The sequence below is a fragment of the Felis catus genome, chromosome A3 (assembly GCF_018350175.1).
Source record: "Felis catus isolate Fca126 chromosome A3, F.catus_Fca126_mat1.0, whole genome shotgun sequence".
NCBI classification, from domain to species: Eukaryota; Metazoa; Chordata; class Mammalia; order Carnivora; family Felidae; genus Felis; species Felis catus.
The window spans coordinates 121,219,764-121,240,629 of NC_058370.1; the positions used below are offsets into that span (position 1 = coordinate 121,219,764).

The 20,866-nt window shown below is 42.3% G+C and overlaps 1 protein-coding gene across 1 annotated transcript; it reads right to left on the reverse strand.

Annotated features, from left to right (window-relative positions):
- Window positions 1–28: 28 nt before the first annotated feature.
- On the reverse strand, window positions 29–20,735 carry FAM228A (family with sequence similarity 228 member A). The gene is given in 8 exon segments (XM_045055106.1): window positions 29–2,306; window positions 3,604–3,999; window positions 9,530–9,560; window positions 12,000–12,056; window positions 12,058–12,154; window positions 12,279–12,366; window positions 17,333–17,401; window positions 19,539–20,735. Coding segments are annotated over 7 exon segments (591 nt in total). The 5' UTR covers window positions 19,632–20,735; the 3' UTR covers window positions 29–2,306; window positions 3,604–3,843.
- Between the last annotated feature and the right edge of the window lie 131 nt (window positions 20,736–20,866).

A 20,866-nucleotide genomic window follows, 5' to 3' on the forward strand; every position in this document is an offset into this window, starting at 1 on the left:
ACTGATTTACTTTCCACCTGAAAAGCTCTTGAAAGGTAAGTTCAGGGGTTGCTTGTAGTGAAACCAAATTTCCTTTCTGTGACAGTGGCAAAAACCAAGAGGGGGTGGGGGAGGGAGGGTGTGGTGCCTAGGAGGCCCTGGAGCCTCGTCTTGACTCTGACTTGCTCCATGACTCTAGTAAATTGACCTACGGTTTCTGGGGCATGGTGTCACTGATGGCTAGACTGCTGATCTCTGTGGGAGTAAGACCATACCTTCTTGAGTCCTTCTGCCTACTTGGTTGAGCAAGAACCTCAGAGGTAACTTCAGAGTCAAGAAAATACACAGGCATTAAACATCTTCAGCAGGCCCTCGGCCTCCAGCTCCAGAAGCACCTGTCTCTCCCTGTCCCCTGTCCTGTCAGACCCACATCCACACCTGTCAGCGCTGCTGGTTTGGGCTCTGGATTTTGTAGTGGGAGATTTGTTTTGAACATTGACAAAAATCAGGTCTTACCCACTAAATTCCTGGGTTAATGAGTACAACTGGAAAAAGATCTGCTTTTTAGAAGGAACCACGCAGGCTATAGGAGCCTTGATTCTCAGAGAGCACGTCTTAGGGAGCTGGAAGAACAGGAAAGATTCAAATGTCCCTCCACCACAGCCCCCGTTTCTGTCTAAACATAACCACTGAGCAAAGAAGGGCTGGAAAACATAACTCAGAATGTTCAAGTTAAAAAAAAAAAAATCTGCCATTCTGGGTATTAATCCTGGGCACTTATTTATTAAAACTTAGATGTAAAAGAAATATGGCCAGTGTCAATAGAAGAGACGCCACTCAACATCTGAAACCAAAACACCTGAATGTATTAATTAAGGGAAAGTTTGGCTGGTCAGGTGCAGCCACACTGAGCAAAGCAAATTGCTGATCTTCTATAGGGTCTTGAAGGCAGGTGTGGGTCGATGTCCAATAAGTCTGCCTCTGACTGGCTGAGTTCCAAAGCCTGAGACAGTCTCTGATGAGCCAAGGCCAGTTTAAAACCAGTTGTGGGTTTACTTGTGACCCGAGCTAAAGGATAATCCTTTTCCCAGGACAGCAGGGACTTGAATTCTCCCTGGGATGAACTGTGGCTACTGCCATTTCCCCATGTCTACATGTGTCAGGGTTCTTTTCAGATTTAGGACAGAGGAGCCTGCAGGAGGTGAGTCAGACTTCTACAAAACTCCAGAGGACATTCAATGTCCATGCTCCTCACAACTCCAGTCACCTGCATTGACCTGGGACTGCAGCTCTGCCTCTTAAGAAATGAAGTTGTCTCCTGACTGAAACATGAGCCTAATTTTCTGAAGGATGAGGGAGGAGGGTGTGCCCTTAGACTCCCTGCGTCGCCTGGAGAAGGACTGAGCAGATAGGAGAGATGCCCAGCAAGCCACCACCGACCCCCTCCCCCGCCCCCCAGTGCTCTTCAGAATCAGGACTCTGCGGCACGCCAACAGGATAACCACTCTCTGAAAGGGACCGAAACCCTGAGCAATTTGACTGACATGACAGAGTCTGAGTGGGTGTGTGTTCTGGCGATTGGACCGGTGCTTTGGCACTAGACGGCCTAGACTTGGAATCGAGACCACCACCACTTTCAGCCGTGCAGCTGACATTGAACAAGTTACTCAACCCCTCTCCAAGCTTCACGTAAGGGGAGATCATGCTGTCATTTTGCTGTGAAAACTTTTACATGAATATAAATACCTCACGCAGTTCCAGGGCTCCTGGGTGGCTCAGTCAGTTAAGCTTCCAACTCTTGTTTTCAGCTCAGGTCGTGTTCTCACAGTGCGTGAGTTCAAGCCCCCCATCGGGCTCTTTGCTGAGAGCGTGGAGCCTGCTTAGGATTCTCACTCCCTGTCTCTCTCTGCCCTTCCTCCACTAGTACTCTCTGTCTCTCAAAATAAATAACTAAACTTAAATTTTTTTTTAATATAAAAAATTTCTCACACAGTTCCTAGTTCACAACAGCTCAATAAACAGTAACTATTATTGTTTGTTACTGCTTGCAACATCTTACACTTCTGGAGAGAGAAAACCCGTTGGCAGCATTTTAACTGTTGGCACACAAATGAGGAAGTAAAACTCAGCGAAGCTTTGTTACCATGGCCTCCTTACAGATGGCACCGTTCCCGGCAGCCATGCCTGAACCCCAGCTGCAGGGAGGCTGGGTGCCGCCCCAGGACTTTTGCCATCATCATTCTTCTTAACACGGGCTGTGACCCCCACCTACACTGGCCTTCCCCAGGCGCCCAGGGTTGTGGTCTGTGCTGTCTGGCACCTCGAACCTGTGAACAGAAGGGAAGTGCTAAGTGTAGGGCAGGGAAGAGAGGCTGACTGGGGCAGAGAAGAAGGCCCCAGTGGATCCCACCCAACACTCCGCCCTCCTGCCTGAGCTGAGACCTTCCAGGCAGCCCTCTCCTCACCTCTCCCCTACTCTCTTTGGTTTCTCCAACTCTCAGCCAAGGCTTCCCAGGTCTTTGGACTCCACACAGTACTGACCTCTCCATGGTAGGGCGGAGGTGACTAGCTGTCCGCAGAACACCTGCTCTCCCTGCCATTGTGCTCAGAGCAGCAGAGGCTACTTCTCCCAGCACCCTCCCCCTGCAGTTAGGGACAGCCATGTCCTCCCCAGTGGAACATGTGAGACCTGGCCCACCTACACTTCATGCCCAGGGAGAACTCCTCCATGACCTCTTCCCTTTTCAGGTTCCCCAGGGCAAGCTTGGAAGCCAGGCACTGAAGATGACAAAGGTTCCATCAGCCAAACTCATGAAAGAGGGACAGCCTGACACCCTGCTGACCTAACCTGTTCTGGTACATGAGCGAGAAATAAACTTCTATTGTGTGTAAACCAGACTCCATTGTTTGGCTCTCCTGGTGACAGCAGTGAGGCTACCCTTCCAGAAGGGCAGAGCTGACTACAGTCCCATCCAGATCTGACAGAGGGGCTTGGCTCTCAGTTATTCACAGAGAAAATTGCTGTGGAATGGAAACTTCCATTCTCCCATTTAGGAAAATCCGTTTCTCTCTTGAGAGACTAGGGAAAACAATGGGATTGGGTGGGACCTGGGTTAACAACCTATCTGACAAGATTTTCACGCTCTTTGCGATGGAGGCAAGAGTGGGGAGGTGAGTGAACACACAGATCCGCTGCACTTAAGACACCCTCGAACCCTCACAACTCCCAAGCACCCAAAGGCGTTAGGATATGGGATGTGGGAGACGAGAGGATGGAAGGGAAAAGCGAGCAAGAGCTATACATGTGCCAGTCAGATTGTGAGCTCAGGATGAGAAATCTGTGCATGGAAAATGCTTGCATATAAAACAACTTTTATGATTAAATAAAGAACTTTTACGTGTGTAAACCATCATTTGGCCTAATTTTTTTTTAGTATAAATTTCAGAAGATTCCTACCTACTGTGACTGCACTAAGGAGAACAGATTTTTTTTTTTTTTTTTTTTTTTTTTTTTTTTTTTTTTTTTGGTCTGGTGTGGATGTATAAATGGTAGGAAAATGGCAGAGGAGCAAAAATTCAGGGAAAATTTTCTCTGAAAATTTCTCTGACCAGGATTTCTCTCACCTCGTGAGGACACAATCTGTCCTCCAAAGCAGGTTCCGGGGTCCCACGATGTGCACCTTTTCTGAGTTTCCAAACCCCAGACTCCCTGCCACAGGGCGCAGCAGCACCAAGCCCAGAGGCAACCCCACCATTTCCTGTGCATGAAGTAAATCTTCTGCAACATCCTTTCCACTCCCTTTTTTGCCTCCTGCCTTGTCTACCCTGGGGAACCTGTGTCACAAGGAGGGATGTGTCAATGGCTCAAATTCCAAAATCAATGCCTGTCATCTTGTGCATGTTGCAACTTGTGCCATCCCAGCCCTGCTCCCCCAGATCTCTGCTCACCACACAATTCCTCTCTTCCCTTCCATTCTCCTGGCTGAGCTTTGAGGAATGAAATTGCCTTTCAAAAATGGTCTTAGGTCAGTAGTCTCATTCTCTTCATCAGGCAGATATTTATTTTCTGAACAGATAAGTTTCTCAGGACTGCAAAGAAAAAAAAAAGTATTTCAACTCCATACAAACAGAATTGTATTATTCAATAATTGCTGCAAATTAAGTTAGCAAACTCATACTTCATGAAAAGGAAGGACTGAGTAGACATCACTTGGTGGCTGTCCATGTATCAGTTCCCCCCCACACACACACCCCTGTTGGCACAACCGTTAGGTAGGCAGTGAGTCATGTGACCCTTCTCTGGTCGTGGCTGAGGCCCCTGGGCCACAGCCTCAACCCCTAGAGTTGTAAGTGGGATAGGGTGGCTTCCAGGCAGTCTGTCACTGCTCAAACCAGAAACTCAGGCAGGCCTGGGGCATCCATTTTCTGGAACATGCATAAGCAAGCAGAGAAAGTAAGGAAGTAGGTTCACAAAGAAGCTCTGATGAAAGCCACATAGTCCCAAAGAGGAAAGAAAATGGCTCTTAGTCCCGTAAGCAGCCTGTTTGTCCTCCTGACTGCTATGGTCTGAATGTTTGTGTCCCCCCAAAATTCATATGTTGACACCTAACCCCCAATGTGATGGTATTAAGATGTGGGGTTTAGGGGAGGTGATTAGGTCATGCAGGCAGAGCCCTCATGAATAAGATTAGTGCCCCTATAAAAGACCCTAGAAAACTCCCTCACCCTTCACAACATGTGAGAACACAACAAGAAGGTGCCATCTAAGAACAAGAAAGTGGGTCCCCACCAGATACTGAATCTGCCACTACCATGATCTTGGACTTTCCAGCCTCCACAACTGTGAGAAATTTCTGTTGTTTATAAGCCCCCCCCCCCCCCAATCTCTGGCATTCTGTTACATGAGTCAAACGAACTGGGACACTGACCATGGCTTCTGTAACAGACCAGTGATTTCTAACCTACCTAGGTTCCTCCTTTTTTTTTTTTTAACTTGAGGATTCTGCTTTTTGTAATCACACTGTCTCTAACATAGACACCTTGTCTTTAAGTCCTTTTCTTACTTTACTGAGCGGCCATGTAAACACACTTCCAGGTGTGTCCTCCCAGAGGGTTTCCAGCACCGCCCAGAGAAGCCCAGACCTGTGGAGGGAAAGCAGCTTTCTCCTTCATTCCTCCATTCATTCCTGCATTCATTCTTGCCTGCCTGCCTTCCTTCCTTCCTTCAACAAGCATTTACTCATCCTCTACTGCATTCCAGCTAAGTGCTGGGAACACCAGGATAAATAAGACAGTCCCTGCCCTCAAGGGGCTTGCTGGGGTGGGAAAAAGCAGATGGAGGGTGTAATGGTATCACACCATGTGATAATTCCCTCTCTTGGCTGGATCACAATGGCCAGTAATAAAATGGAACAAAGCCATGAAACAACATGGCAGGTCAGGCAGTTATAACTGTGCTGATTTGACCCAGATATTTTTGTAGTTTATTTATACTTCTTTTCCTTAAGGGAAAGGGATATTTTTAGATGAAGCCAGAAAGGCTGGCAAGGCCCATAGCACCTTATGTGCTATGCTAAGTGTCTGGACTTTATTGTAAGGGTTATGGGAAGCTACTGAAGGGTTTTTAACAGGAGAAGTTCCATCACTTCAAAGACATTCCTCCAGCTGCTAGGTGGAGAATTCACTGGAGGATACCAGATTAAAGGGCAGAATACCACTTAAGGAGCTGAGGAGCTACAAAGTGGGGATGACGAAATAAAGCAAAATAAAGCCTTTGTCTTGCTGGAAGATGGGAAGTTATATAATTATTGAAGTCTAAATTGTTTGTTAAAATGTATAAACAAGCCAAGAAATAAAACATAAAACTTCCAAATCAGAAGGGGAAACAGCAAGTAGCACTGTTCACTCCAGTAAAACTCTGGATGAAAGATAAAAAGGAAACGTTGGAGTGCCTGGGTGGCTCAGACGGTTAAACATCTGACTTCAGCTCAGGTCATGATCTCACAGTTCATGGGTTCAAGCCCTGTGTCAGGCTCTGTGCTGACAGCTCAGAGTCTGGAGCCTGTTTCAGATTCTGTGTCCATCTCTCTCTGCCCCTCCCTGCTCACTCACTCTCTCCCTCATAAATAAATAACAATTTTTTAAAAAAGGGGAAATGTCAAGAGAGCATGACAGGACTTCCACGTTTTATATAGGATTTAGAACTTTGCACAGGCCAACACTCTTGCTGCAACAACTAAAGTCATTGGAAATTTTCAGAGAGGAGACAGCTCTTTCAGAATGAGCTGGCAATCTCTGGCTATTTTCTCCACTGGGGGAATTTGCCAACCTCAGGTAGCAGGGTACACACACTTCTCCATGGTCTCAGCATTTCTTTTGTGGATTTTTTTTTTCTCCCAGGCCTGGTTGTGATCTTGGCAGGTGGGTAGTTAACCTTGTTCTCAGCTCCTTCCTAGTGGCAGGCAAGTCAAGCAGTGCATTGAGACAGGGTCCCAGTAGAGGATAGAGATACTCCAGGCCCTGATTCCAGACAGCCTTCCCCAAAACCTACCCGAAAAAGAAACAAATAAAATGCTAGAGCTAGAACTATAAAAATAAAACAACTAAAAATAATTCATTGATAGGTTTAACAAAAGAGTATTAGATACAACTGAAGAGAAATTAGTAAAATATCTAGAATCATATATAAAGTAACAAAAAAGATGGAAAATACACACAAAAAAATGGCAAGAGACAGTAAGGATGCAGTGAGACAGTGAGAAAATCTAAAATATATTTAACTGGAGTACCAGAAAGAGGAGAGAGAGAATATGGCAGAGGTAATAATCACCAGAACTGATTAAAGACATCAGTTTACAGGTACAAGATGACCTATGGATTCCAAGTAGGAAAGATAAAAAGAAATTCATAAAACTACAGAAAATCAGACAATAAGAAAATTTTAAAAACCTCCAGAGAAAAAGACAATTTTCTTCAAAGGATCAACAGTGAGGCCAGCAGCTGAGTTTTCAACTGAAAAAGTAAAAGACAATGGGATAGGAGGAAGGGGAAGATGGCAGTAGAGTAGAAGGAGGCTAAACTCACCTCATCTCACAAATACAACTAGACAACTATCATATCATCCTAAATACCCCCAAAATTGACCTGAAGACTGGCAGAACTAACTCCACAACTAAAGGCAGAGAAGAGCCACATCAAAGAAAGTAAGAAATGCAGAGACACAGTCTGGGAGAGAAACAGATCATGGCCAGTGGGAAGGGAGCCATGGTAGTGGAAAAGGATGAGAGCCAGACTAACAGGGGAGCCCACAGGGGGAAAATTAATCCCCATAGTAATTGGCTTGGAAAGCAGGAGGGGCCAAATTTCATGAGTTCTTGCAACCAGTGGGACTTAAAGCCTGGAGTTCTAAAGGTCAGGGTTCTTGGCTCTGGAAAATCTCAGAGGACATCAGGAATGCTCTTGGAGAGAAGGCAGGGCAAACAACTTGCAGATATACAGCATGGAAACAACCTCAAGAGCACCTGGGGCACACAGTGGGGAAATCAGTTGCTCCTATCAGGGCGTGTCCCAGAGAAGCAGCATTCACAGAGAGACTCCTCCAGGAACCAAGGAATTGGCAGGTGCCATTTCCCTCCCCTACCCTTCAGCAAAAGCAAAGAGCTACCTGTGGGACCCAGCACAGCACAAATACTCCCTACCTAACTTGCTTACACCAACCCTTGTCACACCCCATGCTTCAGTGGAACTGCCCTTTCTAAAGTCATGCTTGCCTCAGTCCCAGTGCAGCCGAAGATGGGCCCAAATCTCTGCCCAAACCACATTTCCTGACCTGGGAGTTTTGCAGAGCCTCAGTTCCAGGGGCGGTGGTGACAGAGCTCATTTAACAAGCAGACAGGGCACACCTAGTTAAAACACACCACATTAAGACCAAAGACCAAACACTGCCCACAACAGGCAAAGAGAGACTATGGAGACAACTGGCCTGAAGGACAAAGCAGGCAGAACAAAACAGCAGAGTACAGACACCACACACTGGAGACACCCCTGGAACTGCTAGGCCCTAGTACACAGGAGACACTGCATGGCAGGGCACTATAAGATCTCTTCTTCATAAAACCATTAACCTCAAGAACAAGAGACATAGCTGACTTTCCCAACACACAGAAACAGGCAGAGACTTAGACAAAATGAGAAGACAGAGGACTTTGTCCCAAATGAAAGAACAGGACAAAGCCATGGCCAGAGATCTAAATGGAACAGATATAAGTAATATGGCTGATGGATAATTTAAAGTAATGGTCATAAGGATACACACTGGAAGAGAAAACAATGGAGGATATCAGACCATTAACATAGAGATAAGAATAACATAGCAGAAATAAAGGGTTCAGTAAACAAAATGAAACACACACTCGATGGAATGAACAGCAGACTGGAAGAAGCAGAAGAATGAATTAATGACCTGGAAGACAGAGTAATGAAAAGAATCAAGTTGAAAAGAGAGAAAAAAGAATTATGCAAAATGAGAATAGACTTAGAGAACTCAGTGATTCAATCAAATGTAATAACACTCATATAATAGGAGTCCCACAAGAAGAAGAGAGAGAGAAATGGAGGCATAAAATTTATTTGAAGAAATAATAGCTGAAAATTTACTTAATCTGGGGAAGGAAACATCTAATCCAGGAGGCACAGAGAAACCCCCCGACAAAATCAACAAAACATATCCAAGACATTGTAATTAAGGTGGCAAAATATAGTAATAAAAAAAATTAAATGCAGTAATCCAAAAAAGATAGTTACATACAAAGGAAACCCCATAAGGCTATCAGTGGATTTTTCAGCAGAAACTTTCCAAACCATAAAGGAGTGGCATGATATATTTAAAGTGCTGAATGGGAAAAACCTGTAGCCAAGAATATTCTATATAGCAAGACTAGGACAGGTAAAGAGTTTCCCAGACAAACAAAAACTAAAGGAGTTCATGGCCACTGAACCAGCCCAGCAAGAAATATTAAAGGGGACTCTGAGTGGAAAGACCAAAAGTGGCAGTATGAAGGCAGGAAACATAAAACCAGTAAACATGAATATTTCTGTAAAACTCAGTCAAGGAGTTCACAAAATAAAAGGATGTCAAATATGACACCATATACCTAAAATATGGGGAGGAGACAAACTATTCCAAAAATAGATAAGGAAAGAAAACTTACATATTCGTTCTATGAGACCACCATTACCCTGATATCAAAACAAGATAAAGACACCACCCACCCACCCACACAAGAATGTAGATGCAAAATCCTCAGCAAAATATTAACAAACCAAATTCAACAATTCATTGAAAAAAAATTATTCACTGCAATCAAGTGGAGTTTATTCCTGATATACAGATTGCCAACAGATATGTGAAAATGATCATCATTTATCATCAGGGAAATGCAAATCAAAACTACAATGAGATATCACCTCAGACCTGTCATAATGGCTAAAATCAACAACACAAGGAACAACAGGTATTAGTAGGGATGTGGGGAAAGGAGAACCCTCTTACATTGTTGGTGGAAATGTGAACTGGTGCACCACTGTGGAAAACAGGATGGAGGGTCCCCAAAAAGTTAAAAAGAGAACCACCCTACGATCCAGCAATTGCACTACTGGGTATTTACCCAAAGAATACAAAAACACTAATTCAAAGGGATATGTGCATGCCTGTATTTATAGCAGCATTAATTACAATAGCCAAGATATGGAAGCAGCCCAAGTGTCCACTGATAGATGAATAAAGAAGATGTGGTGTATATATACATACATACAATGGAATCGTTCAACCATAAAATAGAATGAAATCTTGCCATTCACAACAACATAGATGGGCCTAGAGAATATAATGCTAAGTGAAATAAGTCAGAGAAAGACAAATACCATATGATTTCACTCGTGTGGAATTTAAGGAACAAAATAAATGAGCAATGGGGGGAAAAAGAGAGAGGCAAACCAAGAAATACTCTTTTTTTTTTTTTAATCAGGAAACTTTTTCTTTTCTTTTCCTTTTTTTTTTTTTTTTTAGAGAGAGCACAAGCAGGGAAGAGGGACACAGGGAGAAAGAATCTTTTTTTTTTTTTGCATTTTTATTCATCATTTGTTTGTGCTATACATATTTTATACACTATTCTTAAGATTTGCTAAATGAAATTTGACATTTGACAGAAAATAAAGAAAATATTTTAAAGATCTACGTTTCTGTTTTTTTTTTTTATTTACACCCAAATTAGTTAGCATATAGTGCAACAATGATTTCAGGAGTAGATTCCTTAGTGCCCTTTACCCATTTAGCCCATCCCCCCTCCCACAACCCCTCCAGTAACCCTCTGTTTGTTCTCCAGTTTAAGAGTCTCTTATGTGTTGTCCCCCCTCCCTGTTTTTATATTATTTTTGCTTCCCTTCCCTTATGTTCATCTGTCCTGTGTCTTAGGGTCCTCATATGAGTGAAGTCATTTGATTTTTGTCTTTCTCTGACTAATTTCGCTTAGCATAATACCCTCCAGTTCCATCCACGTAGTTGCAAATGGCAAGATTTCATTCTTTTTGATTGCCGAGTAATACTCCATTGTATGTATGTATGTATGTATGTATGTATGTATGTATGTATATGTATGTATGTACGTATGTATATATACACACATACATACATATACATACATACATACATACATACATACCACCTCTTCTTGGGGAGAGAGAATCTTAAGCAGGCTCCATGCTCAGCGTGGAGTTCAACAAGGGGCTCAATCCCACAACCCTAGGATCATGAAATCAAGAACTGGACAAAATTAAGAAACTGAGCCAAAATCAAGAACTGGACTCTCAAATGACTGAATACCCAGGCACCCCCAAACTCTTAACTATAGAGAACTGATGGTTACCAGAGGGTAGGTGGGTTAGGGGATGGGTTAAATAGGTAATGAGGATTAAGAAGTGCACTTGTTGTGATGAGCACTGGGTGATTAAAATAGTTATTAAAAAATAAAATAAAAAGTCTGTGGGAAAAAAATCTTTAAAGTAGTTATGAGAGGAAAAAGAAAAATAAATAAATTTGCTATTAGTAATACTCACTGGGAAATTTGGTCAGTGTACTGGGACCAGTTTTTAAAAGTGGGCTGTTATCCTACAGGTGTGGATGGATTTTTTTATCAAGCTCGTGTATGCTAATCAAAACTATCTTCTGGGGAGGGGCACCTGGGTGGCTCTGTCAGTTAAGCATCTAACTCTTGATTTGGGCTCCTGTCATGATCTCTCGGTTCATGAGATCCAGCCCTGCATTAGGCTCTGAGCTGACAGTGCAGAGCCTGCTTGAGATTCTCTCTCTTATCTCTCTCTCTGCCCCTCTGCCCTTTTTCTATCTCTCTCAAAATAAATAAATAAATTTAAAATAAAATAAAACTATCTTCTGGGTAGAATAAAAAAATACAAGGGTGCCTGGGTGGCTCAGTGGGTTAAGTGTCAGACTTTGGCTCAGGTCATAATCTCATGGTTATGAGATTACCATAACCTGCTTGCGCTCTCTCTCTCTCCAAAATAAATAAACATTTTTTTTAAATACAGTGGGATATGTGTTAAAGAAAAATAATTGCTGGGGTGCCTGGGTGGCTCAATCAGTTAAGCGTCCCATTTCAGCTCAGGTCATGATCTCATGGTTCATGAGTTCAAGCCCCACATCAGGCTCTCTGCTGTCAGCAGAGATCCTGCTTCGGATCTTCTGTCTCCCCTCTCTCTCTCTCTGCCCCTACCTTGCTCATTCTCTACCTCTCTCTCAAAATAAATAAATACTTAAAAAAAAAAAGAAAAAGAAAAAGAATTGCCAACCTAATATTCTTAATCCTGTGAAAACATCCTTTAAGGATAAAGGTAAAATCTGGAAAAGGCTATAGCTATACTGTGCGATTCTAACCACATGGCATTCTGTAAAAGGCAAAACAATGGAGATGGTAAAAGGATCCATTCATTAGTTAGTGCACCCTTACCTGCATTTACTAGGTGTTTTGTTTCTCACAGATCTCGCAGAGGCTTTATGCCACTCTTAGAATAACATCATGTAGAGTAAAAGTGAAATGGGGCAATGTGGCACAAAGCCTGGCCTTCTCTAGGTCTTTACATTCTTTTAAGGTGTATCGTTTTCCTATAGGAAGATAAAAAAAAAATCTAAATCAACAGTCTTAATGTCAACTTAGTCACTCTTCTGGTAGGAAATCACCGGACAATTATAAGTCTCTAAAAATAAAGCCCAATGATCACAAAAATACCTGCCTTATTTTGAAAAACAGCTCTCTTCTCTTCATCCATCTCTTGCCATCTTCTAAACGGGGAATCACAAAACAAAGGCAACATAACCTACAAGAAAAATAATTTCGAGGATCCAAGTGCTTTGTATTAAGCTCTCTAAGTCTGTCTGAAGCATTCGAGTATGGCCTTACTGTACACCAAAGATTAATGACCCATGAATAATGTCGACCCGTGAATAATGTCAACCCATAGAGCAGGGAAAGGGTAAAGGTTATCTGTCTCACATTAGGACATTTCATTGAGTCATAAGTGGCTGACTGGAAGGAGGGCCTCCCGATAGAAGTAGCACACTCCATCAAGACTTCTACTGCATCAGTGCACCAGTCAATAAATATGTGCTGACGCCACTGGGTGCCACCTCCCAGTGAGTTCCTATCCTCAAGAACCTGTCTAGAACAGAAAATCATATACAGTGACAATCTAGTCATGAGAGGTATCAGAAGAGGATGCTTTAGGAGCACAAGGCAGTGAGTGGCCTGGGAGTAAGAGTGCTCCTGGGAGAGCTGACAACCAGTCTTTAAGGGTCTGTGAAAACAGGAGGGCAGGTAAACCTCAGCGTGGGTGAGTGTCGAGAGGCTGGGGTACAGAGGTTGTGGAGAGAGGTGGTTTTCTCCTCCCCATTCCTAACTTTAGGCTTTAGACTAGAAACCATTTTCCCCTTCTTTATTTTCCCCCATACACCTGGCCCAATGCTGGTCCCCAAAGTATGTATGAGGTAAACAATTACTGGATAAGCAAGGCAGCAAAATGACTAACTAACACCATATTAGCGAGTCTCTCAGAGCCAAAGGAACCTTCTTATCTTCATAACAGTGATCTGCCTTGGTTTTCCGAGAGAAGCAAAACCAACCACTTCTTTCTTCAGAGCCACACACATACTTTTAAATAACTTATGCTACCTGGTGGGTACTTTTCCTACACAGGAGTAAAAAACCTGAATCTACATCTCAAAATTTTAACTCCTATATTGGCAAGTTTAAAACGTGAACACTTGTTACAGACCCAACTACTAGTTCTCTGGGCAGCCTTTTCTGCATCCCTCCTTCCACCTTTCACAGAAAGGAGCTCTGCCTCTCAGGCTATTGCTCCCTGTACTAATTCTGTGACACTTGTCCCTATGTCTTGCTGCCCATGTCTTCCTTTCCAGTTTGCTAAATGTGAATGGAAGAATGAATGAACAGAAACATTATCACACACACACATGTAATTTTCCCAGTAGGTAAAATTACTTTGGGTTCCTAACCTAAAACTCAGATGAAATGCTTTTATGGACTTTCTTTAATGAATACAGGATAACTAGAAGACTTCTAAAATGACTAGGTTTTCCCCATCCCCAGAGCTTCTAAGAGTGAATGAATGAATGAATGAATGAATGAAACTTACTGACCTTTCCATAATTTGGGTCCTTTTTTGTCATATAAAAAGGGTTGTATACTTCAGGATCATAAAGATTTCCAAATACAATTTCCTTTAGAAAAAAAAATACACCTAAGAGCAAATCACTGTATACAATGTGTTTTGCAAGATTCAAAAAAGCCAAATGCTTTATTCTGTTTTTGTAGAAAATCATAGATTTGAAGGGTTAGAAGAAACCTCAGAAGTAATTTAGACTGCAGAGACAGCTTGCCACCTTCTGGGAGTAGTAATCATCAAGTTTAGTCTGAAGTCATCAACTAGCCTTAGTCTGAGAACTTTCTGCTCTGCCAGCCAAGTACTCTTTTGGTCATTCTAACCACCAATCTGTCCTTAGACTGAGTTGAAATCTGCCTTGGCACTGGAGACACTAATACTCTACCTCAAAACAACACAAAATTTATCTACCCATCACCCACCCATCAGTCTTTTAAATGTTTCAAGTTTTCATCCCCCTTCCTGTCATTTCTTCCTCTGACTAAATAACCCATATTTCTTCCCACTTTTCCTCCCAGGAGATGTTGTCAAGCTTCCACCCTCTTCTAAAGGTTCTGCAACTGCTGAAAATCCCCTCTACAGTGTGAATCAGGAGTGACAAGATAGCAACACGGTGGACTTTGATGCTTCCCACTCCAAGCACTGCCTCCCTCAATACAGCCTAAGAGCCCAGATGTTTTCTTAGAAGTCCGCTCCCATAGTCAACTCACATGGAATTTGCTGTCATTTAAAACCACTCCAGGGGTGTCTGGGTGTCTCAGTTGGTTAAGCATCTGACCTGGGTTCAGGTCATGATCTCACAGTTTGTGAGTTTGAGTCCCGCGTTGGGCTCTGTGCTGACAGCTAGGGCCTGGAGCCTGTTTCAGATTCTCTATCTCCCTCCTTCTGCCCTTCCCCTGCTCATACTCTCTCTTTCTCTCTCTCTCTCTCTCTCAAAATAAACATTTAAAAAAAAATTTTTTTTAACCACTCAGACTTCAACACATGCCTTTTCTAAGGCATGGCTTCCCCATCCTGTACTTGTACAATCACATTTCTGAGCACAACTGTAAGCCTGTGCGCTTTGGTTTCAAAGACACCTGGATTTGACACTGAGCTCTGCCTCTTAGAGTGCTTAGAAAGAAGTATTTAAAGTTCGTATCCAGAAATTTTGCTCACCAAATCAATACTCTAACTTTCCAGGCAAACTATGCTAGATCTCCAGTAAGTACCTGGGAACTTAGGCAGACCTAAATTCCAAAAGAGGGTCCTGACCTCAAGGTTAAAACAGAAAAATTTCCAAAAGCAGCAGCCAAATTTTATTCTTTTATAAAGCCAAATTGAGGAATAGTATGTAGAAAGCTATGGTCCCTACACCTAATGGTTGACTGACTGAATAGCATGGAATCCCCTTCTCCCTTGCTCTCTTCCTACTTGAAAGATTAGAATGCCTTATGCTCTCTTTCCTGGCCCTGCTTCTAGCTAGGACTTGCAATGTGGCCCATTTATGGCAAAGAAGTTCTAAGGGGAAATCTGCTAGGAGCTTCTGGGGACTCTTTGCTTCCAGATCAAAGGATCAGGTATAAGATAAAGGTACCCTGGCACCACTCCTTACCCCTTCTTCCTGTCTTGAGCACAGACCTAACACCTGAAGCTGTAAGTAACCAAATGTGCTTACAAATGTAAGAGTGATGAGGAAAGAACAAAAATATTAAGGATAGCAGAAAAGAATTATAGGAAAAAACCTGGGTGATAAATGACATTTCTACACTGCCAAAACCCACAGTGAGACCATCTACTCATCAATTTCTTGTTAAGTGAACAATAAATGTCCTTATGATTTAAGCTACTGCTATTCTTTTTACATTTACTTAAAAGCATTCCTGATAAATCTAGTTCCAAATCAATACTTTTATTCCTTCCTTCTGAAACTCCAGGTTTAAAAATGTAGTAAGCTGTATTACAATTCTGTGAATTCATCTTAAATACAAAAATAATGTCAGGACTGTTTGCATAATAACCAGTGAAAATGTTGGCCCAACTCTTTAAAGTATACTTTATTAAGAAAACAAAGAACTCTCAGTACCATTTTATTTGTGCGCTTTAAAAGACATTCAAGATTCTCTTGTTTCATTTTCCCCAACCCTCCGTATAAAATTACTTTTTCTGCAATTCTCTGAACAGGCTCTGCAACATTTTCAATCCATTTTTTATGTAACACCTCTCCTCTTCTTTCCTTAAAAATATCCAGATGCTGAAAATACATATCCAGTCCTTAATGAAATGATACAAACAAGGAAAACAAATTATTAAGGTTTCCATTTATTGTCATTTGAATAAGGGGGAGAAACACTTGTTCCCACTTTTAAACTCTCAACACATTTGGGTTGCAAGGTCCTAGCATAACATAATCAAAGAACATGATAAAGCTCTCAGGGGAACCTGAGAGCATAGAGCAGGAAGAACCCATGAAAGGTTCTAAAGCAGAAGTGTGCCTGCAGATTAAACCACATTCAAACCACTTCTAACTCATGAAACTCCTTTTTTTTTTTTTTAAGGATTTCAAAGCATTCCTGTCACCCACTGCATGTCTCTAGCCTTCATCATCAAAGTCTGTGACAAAACTGGTAGAGTAGAAAGAGCGCTAGACTTACACTAGCACCTCTGTCTGAATCTATAGGAGGGTAATCCCACCTACCTTTTTTTTTAATGTTTATTATTGAGAGAGAGAGAGAGACAGAGCACGAGCAGGGGGAGGGGCAGGGAGAGAGGGAGACACAGGATCAGAAGCAGGCTCCAGCCTCTGCACTGTCAGTCAGCACAGAGCCTGACACAAGGCTCGAACTCACCATGAGATTATGGCCTAAACCCAAGTCGTCGCTCAACCAACTGAGCCACCTAGGTGTCCCCCGCTCTTTTTTAAGTTTATTTTTTTTGAGAGAGACAGAGATAGAGCAAGTCGGGGGCGGGGGGCAGAGAGAGAAGAGACAGAGAATCCCAAGCAGGCTCCATACTGCCAGGCTCAAATATGACCGGATCATGACCTGAGTCGAAACCAAGAGTCACATGCTTAACCCACTGAGCCACCCAGGTGCCCCCCACCTACCTCTTTTTGATGCTTAGCTGAAAATATACATGAACTTCCTTTGTAAATTAGAACACAAACATTAAAGTACCACCGTAACACCAAATTTCAATCTCATTAAAATGAAAACTCCTTTAACTTTATTAATTTCATAGTAACTCTGAGTACAATTGGACATTACCCTTAAATACTATTTCTGGTGGTCTTATATATCCCCTTTTCGATGTGGGAACATATGAGAAAGAGGTAAGTTTTAGTCAGAAAGAATTTCTATTCAGTACCAGAACAAAGAGGGGGAGCTCTTAGAACGATCTCTCAGATCCTTTACGGACAGATCTAGGAATCCAGACCTCTCAGTGACCCTGCAAGGAGGTGGCACAATTTCAGATCTATGTTGTATAAACAGATCAACCAGAGGAGGTTCATTCTCTCAGCAAAATGAATCTCTGTGACACAGTGACATCCTCTTAGCCGTGTTGCTCTGCACCACTCTTGCTTACCTGGAACATACTTAGAATCCAGGCTGTAGCCAACTCTTACCTTGGCAATGTAATTTTCTCTAAATAATATTGCATGTACAGCTTCATCAATGTCTTCTCTAGCTAACGCCTAAAATTACAGAACTGAATGTCAGGATGTAAATCCTAAAGAAACAAAACAGAATGACAAAATTCATTGTATTTTACCAATACTTTTACTGTAAATCTACTGCTTATACCTCAAAGAGTATTTTGTAACATTTTTATTAAGGAAAATTTTAATTTAAATTTTAGTTAATTTGCATTCAGTGCAATATTGGTTTCATGAGTAGAATTCAGGGATTCATCTCTTACATACAATACCCAGTGCTCATCACAAGTGCACTCCTTAGTACGCATTACCCATCTAGCCCGTCTCCCACCCACCTCCCTCCATCAGCCCAGTTTGTTCTCTACCACTCAAAGTCTCTTGTGGTTTGTTTCCCTCTCTTCTCTCCCCCTCCCCATATGTTCATCTGTTTTGGTTTCTTAAATTCCACATATGAGTGCGATCATATGGCATTTGTCTTTTTCTGATTGAGTTATTCTGCTTAGCATAATACACTCTAGCTCCATCCATGTCATTGCAAATGGCAAGATTTCGTTCTTTTTGATAGCTTAGTAATATTCCAGTGTGTATATATACCACATCTTCTTTATCCATTCATCAGTCAATGGGCATTTGGACTCTCTCCATAGTTTGGCTATAGTTGACAAATGCTGCTATAAACATCGGGGTGCATGTATCCTTCAAATCTGTATTTTTGTATCCTTTCAGTAAATACCTAATAGTGCAATTGCTGGATGGTGGGTGATGTTCTATTTTTAGTTTCTTGAGCAATCTCCGCACTGCTCTCCAGAGTGGCTGAACCAGTTTGCATTCCCACCATCAGTGCCAGAGGGTTCCCCTTTGTCTGCATCCTCGCCAACAGCTGTTGTTTCTTGTGTTATTAAGAGAAATTTTCAAACACAATTTTCTGTGAACCCAAGTTCAATATTTATCACCTTAGGGTTTTTCATCTGGATCACTATGAACTGATCGTCCAACTTTTATGCTTATAGGACTAAGAAGGAACAAATGGAAAGACAATAAAAATCCAGTATCTGGAAGAGATATGCTATTACCTAGAACTAGTGTAAAATAATACAGGTTCTTAAAACTATGTTTTTCAATCTCTGGCTCTCTTTCAGTTCTTTCAAGTGAATGCATCAAAACAAACTAGACCCCAAACTCAGATAACAAATCTGTGAATAAAAGAAGTCTCAAAAAGGAGAGTTGCATTGTTACCCATATATTTAACAGCAACACATGAAATCTAAAATAATATTCAGACAGCTCTTCAGGTCTTCAAAATAAAACTACCTTGTTGATGTAAGCATAATTTTGCTTTGACTCCTTCTTAGACTCATTTTAAGACGGCAATTGAAAAACCATGTAAAACAATTAAGTGTTTTCCCCTGATACTATACACTTAGAACAAATCAATCTATTTATTTGGAGAAGTAGAAACATCTACTTTGACAAACATTGTGGAAAATCACATTTTTTTTACCCATCCTATTATCGGCATATATTATAATATTGATCATGTGTCTGATTTTCAAACTACTTTTTGTTTGTTTAAGGAAATAAACATTTTTGACTTCCATAGCTCCGAGCTTTCTTTGTGATTTTGCCAGAAAACATAAGGAAGATGTTAATGACTTTTGGCAGCACTTTTGAAACCCACAGCTTTTCATGCCCACGCACGCGCACAGACACAAATGTTTAAAGGTCTCACCACTTTTACTGCTACCACTGCAAAAGGAGCAAAATAAAGGACTACTCCAAGAGCTCTTCTTTACAGTGAGGCAAATTATAGGATCATGTAAAATAATGACACTTCCTTTATGAGGAAATCATTGCTTTACCAGACCCTTAAGTGGCAGAATCAACTGGCGAGCCCAGACCTGGCTTCTCCGCCGGCAGAGCTCCGAGACTCCAGCCTGTACCCACCCACCGTACCGCCCTGTGGGTGTCCTGAACCTCTAGTGAGCGACAGCAGGGGCACTCGAACCACTCTTGGTCAAATTTGGTCCCGGATCATTCCCATTCAGTGAATTCTTAACAGTGCCTTGCTTCTGCCAGGCATTGTTCTAGTTCTAGGGAATCCAACCGTGACTAAGACTTCTCAAGGGATTTATGTCCCATCGCCAAAATAACGTCCCCAAATGCCACGTTACTTTACCTCCATTAAAGCAACTGACTCCAGCTCTGGCCATTCTTTTAATTTTTCTGGCCTGAAATGTTCACCACAGGTAGACACTTTCTTGGAAGCCATAGATAATAGGATCCCTGAGGGGAGAGAGTAAATTGAAGACTTAGTAAGGCAGAAAGCAGTTTGAATCCTGGCTCTGCCACGTGGTAAAGTCCCTAAGTAAAACAAACAAAAACAAAATCCTGGCACCCCCCAAGACTCAGTTTCAAAAGGGGTAATTATGCTTCCCCCACATATTGCTGTGGGGTCACCCACCCAGCCTGGGGCTCCACGGTGGACGGCGTGGGCTCCCCAAGATGCAGGACAGCGATTCCTGAACCCCCAAGCCCCTCCCCAGCCAGCTAACCCACCACCAGACGGAGTATTGCAAGACGGAAAAGGGGGCGTCCTTTTAAAAACAAAGCACTGGGGGAAGAAAAAAGAATAATTAATAAATAAATAAATAAATAAATAAATAAATAAATAAATAAATAAAAACAAAGCACTGGGTTGAAACTCGAAGCTCCACTTCCCTCAACAGGCCCTACCCTTTTCTTGTTCCCGCAGGGGATGCCAAGGATGAGGGCAGGTCAGGGAGGAGGAGGGTCCCCTGGAGATGCCATGTCCACCCACCTGGGGCCTTCAACTGTCCAACCCAACACCACCCTACATTTTGACTGGCTTCAAATGAACAGACGTCTTCTAAACGGATACTACAAAGAACATACAGTTTATCTGCATGATCTAGGGCTACAATCAGGAGAGGAATGATTTTTAGTGTTCCCTTTGCCTAAGGAAAACAAAATTCTTCTCTCCTGTGTTCTAGGTCTTACTGTGTCTTCCCAAGACCAGGGGTCAGCCTCAACATGAGCCAGAGGGTGCTATGCAGAATCAGAATCAGCAAGTGTGTAATCATACTCAAAATAAAATTTTTTAATATTCTAAAAACTGTTAGAAAAACCTGGGGAGAATATGTGGCAATGGATTTTAAGGGTGCCTGACCAAAGGGGACACACCTACCTTGATTTAGGGAAAGATCAAGTGAATTGACAGGCATTCAGTAAAGTAGCTATCATTTTTTTTTTCCAACGATTTCGTGAGAGAGAACACCAGTAGGGGAGGGGTGGGGGGGGGGGGGGAGAGACAGAGAGAAAAAGAATCCCAAGCAGGTTCCACACCATCAACACACAGTCCCACATGGGGCTCGAACCCACTAACCATGAGATCATGACCTGAGCAGAAATCAGGAGTCGGAGGCTTAGCCAACTGAGCCACCCAGGTGCCCCAGCTGTCATTATTTTTATTGGATCTTTCAGGCA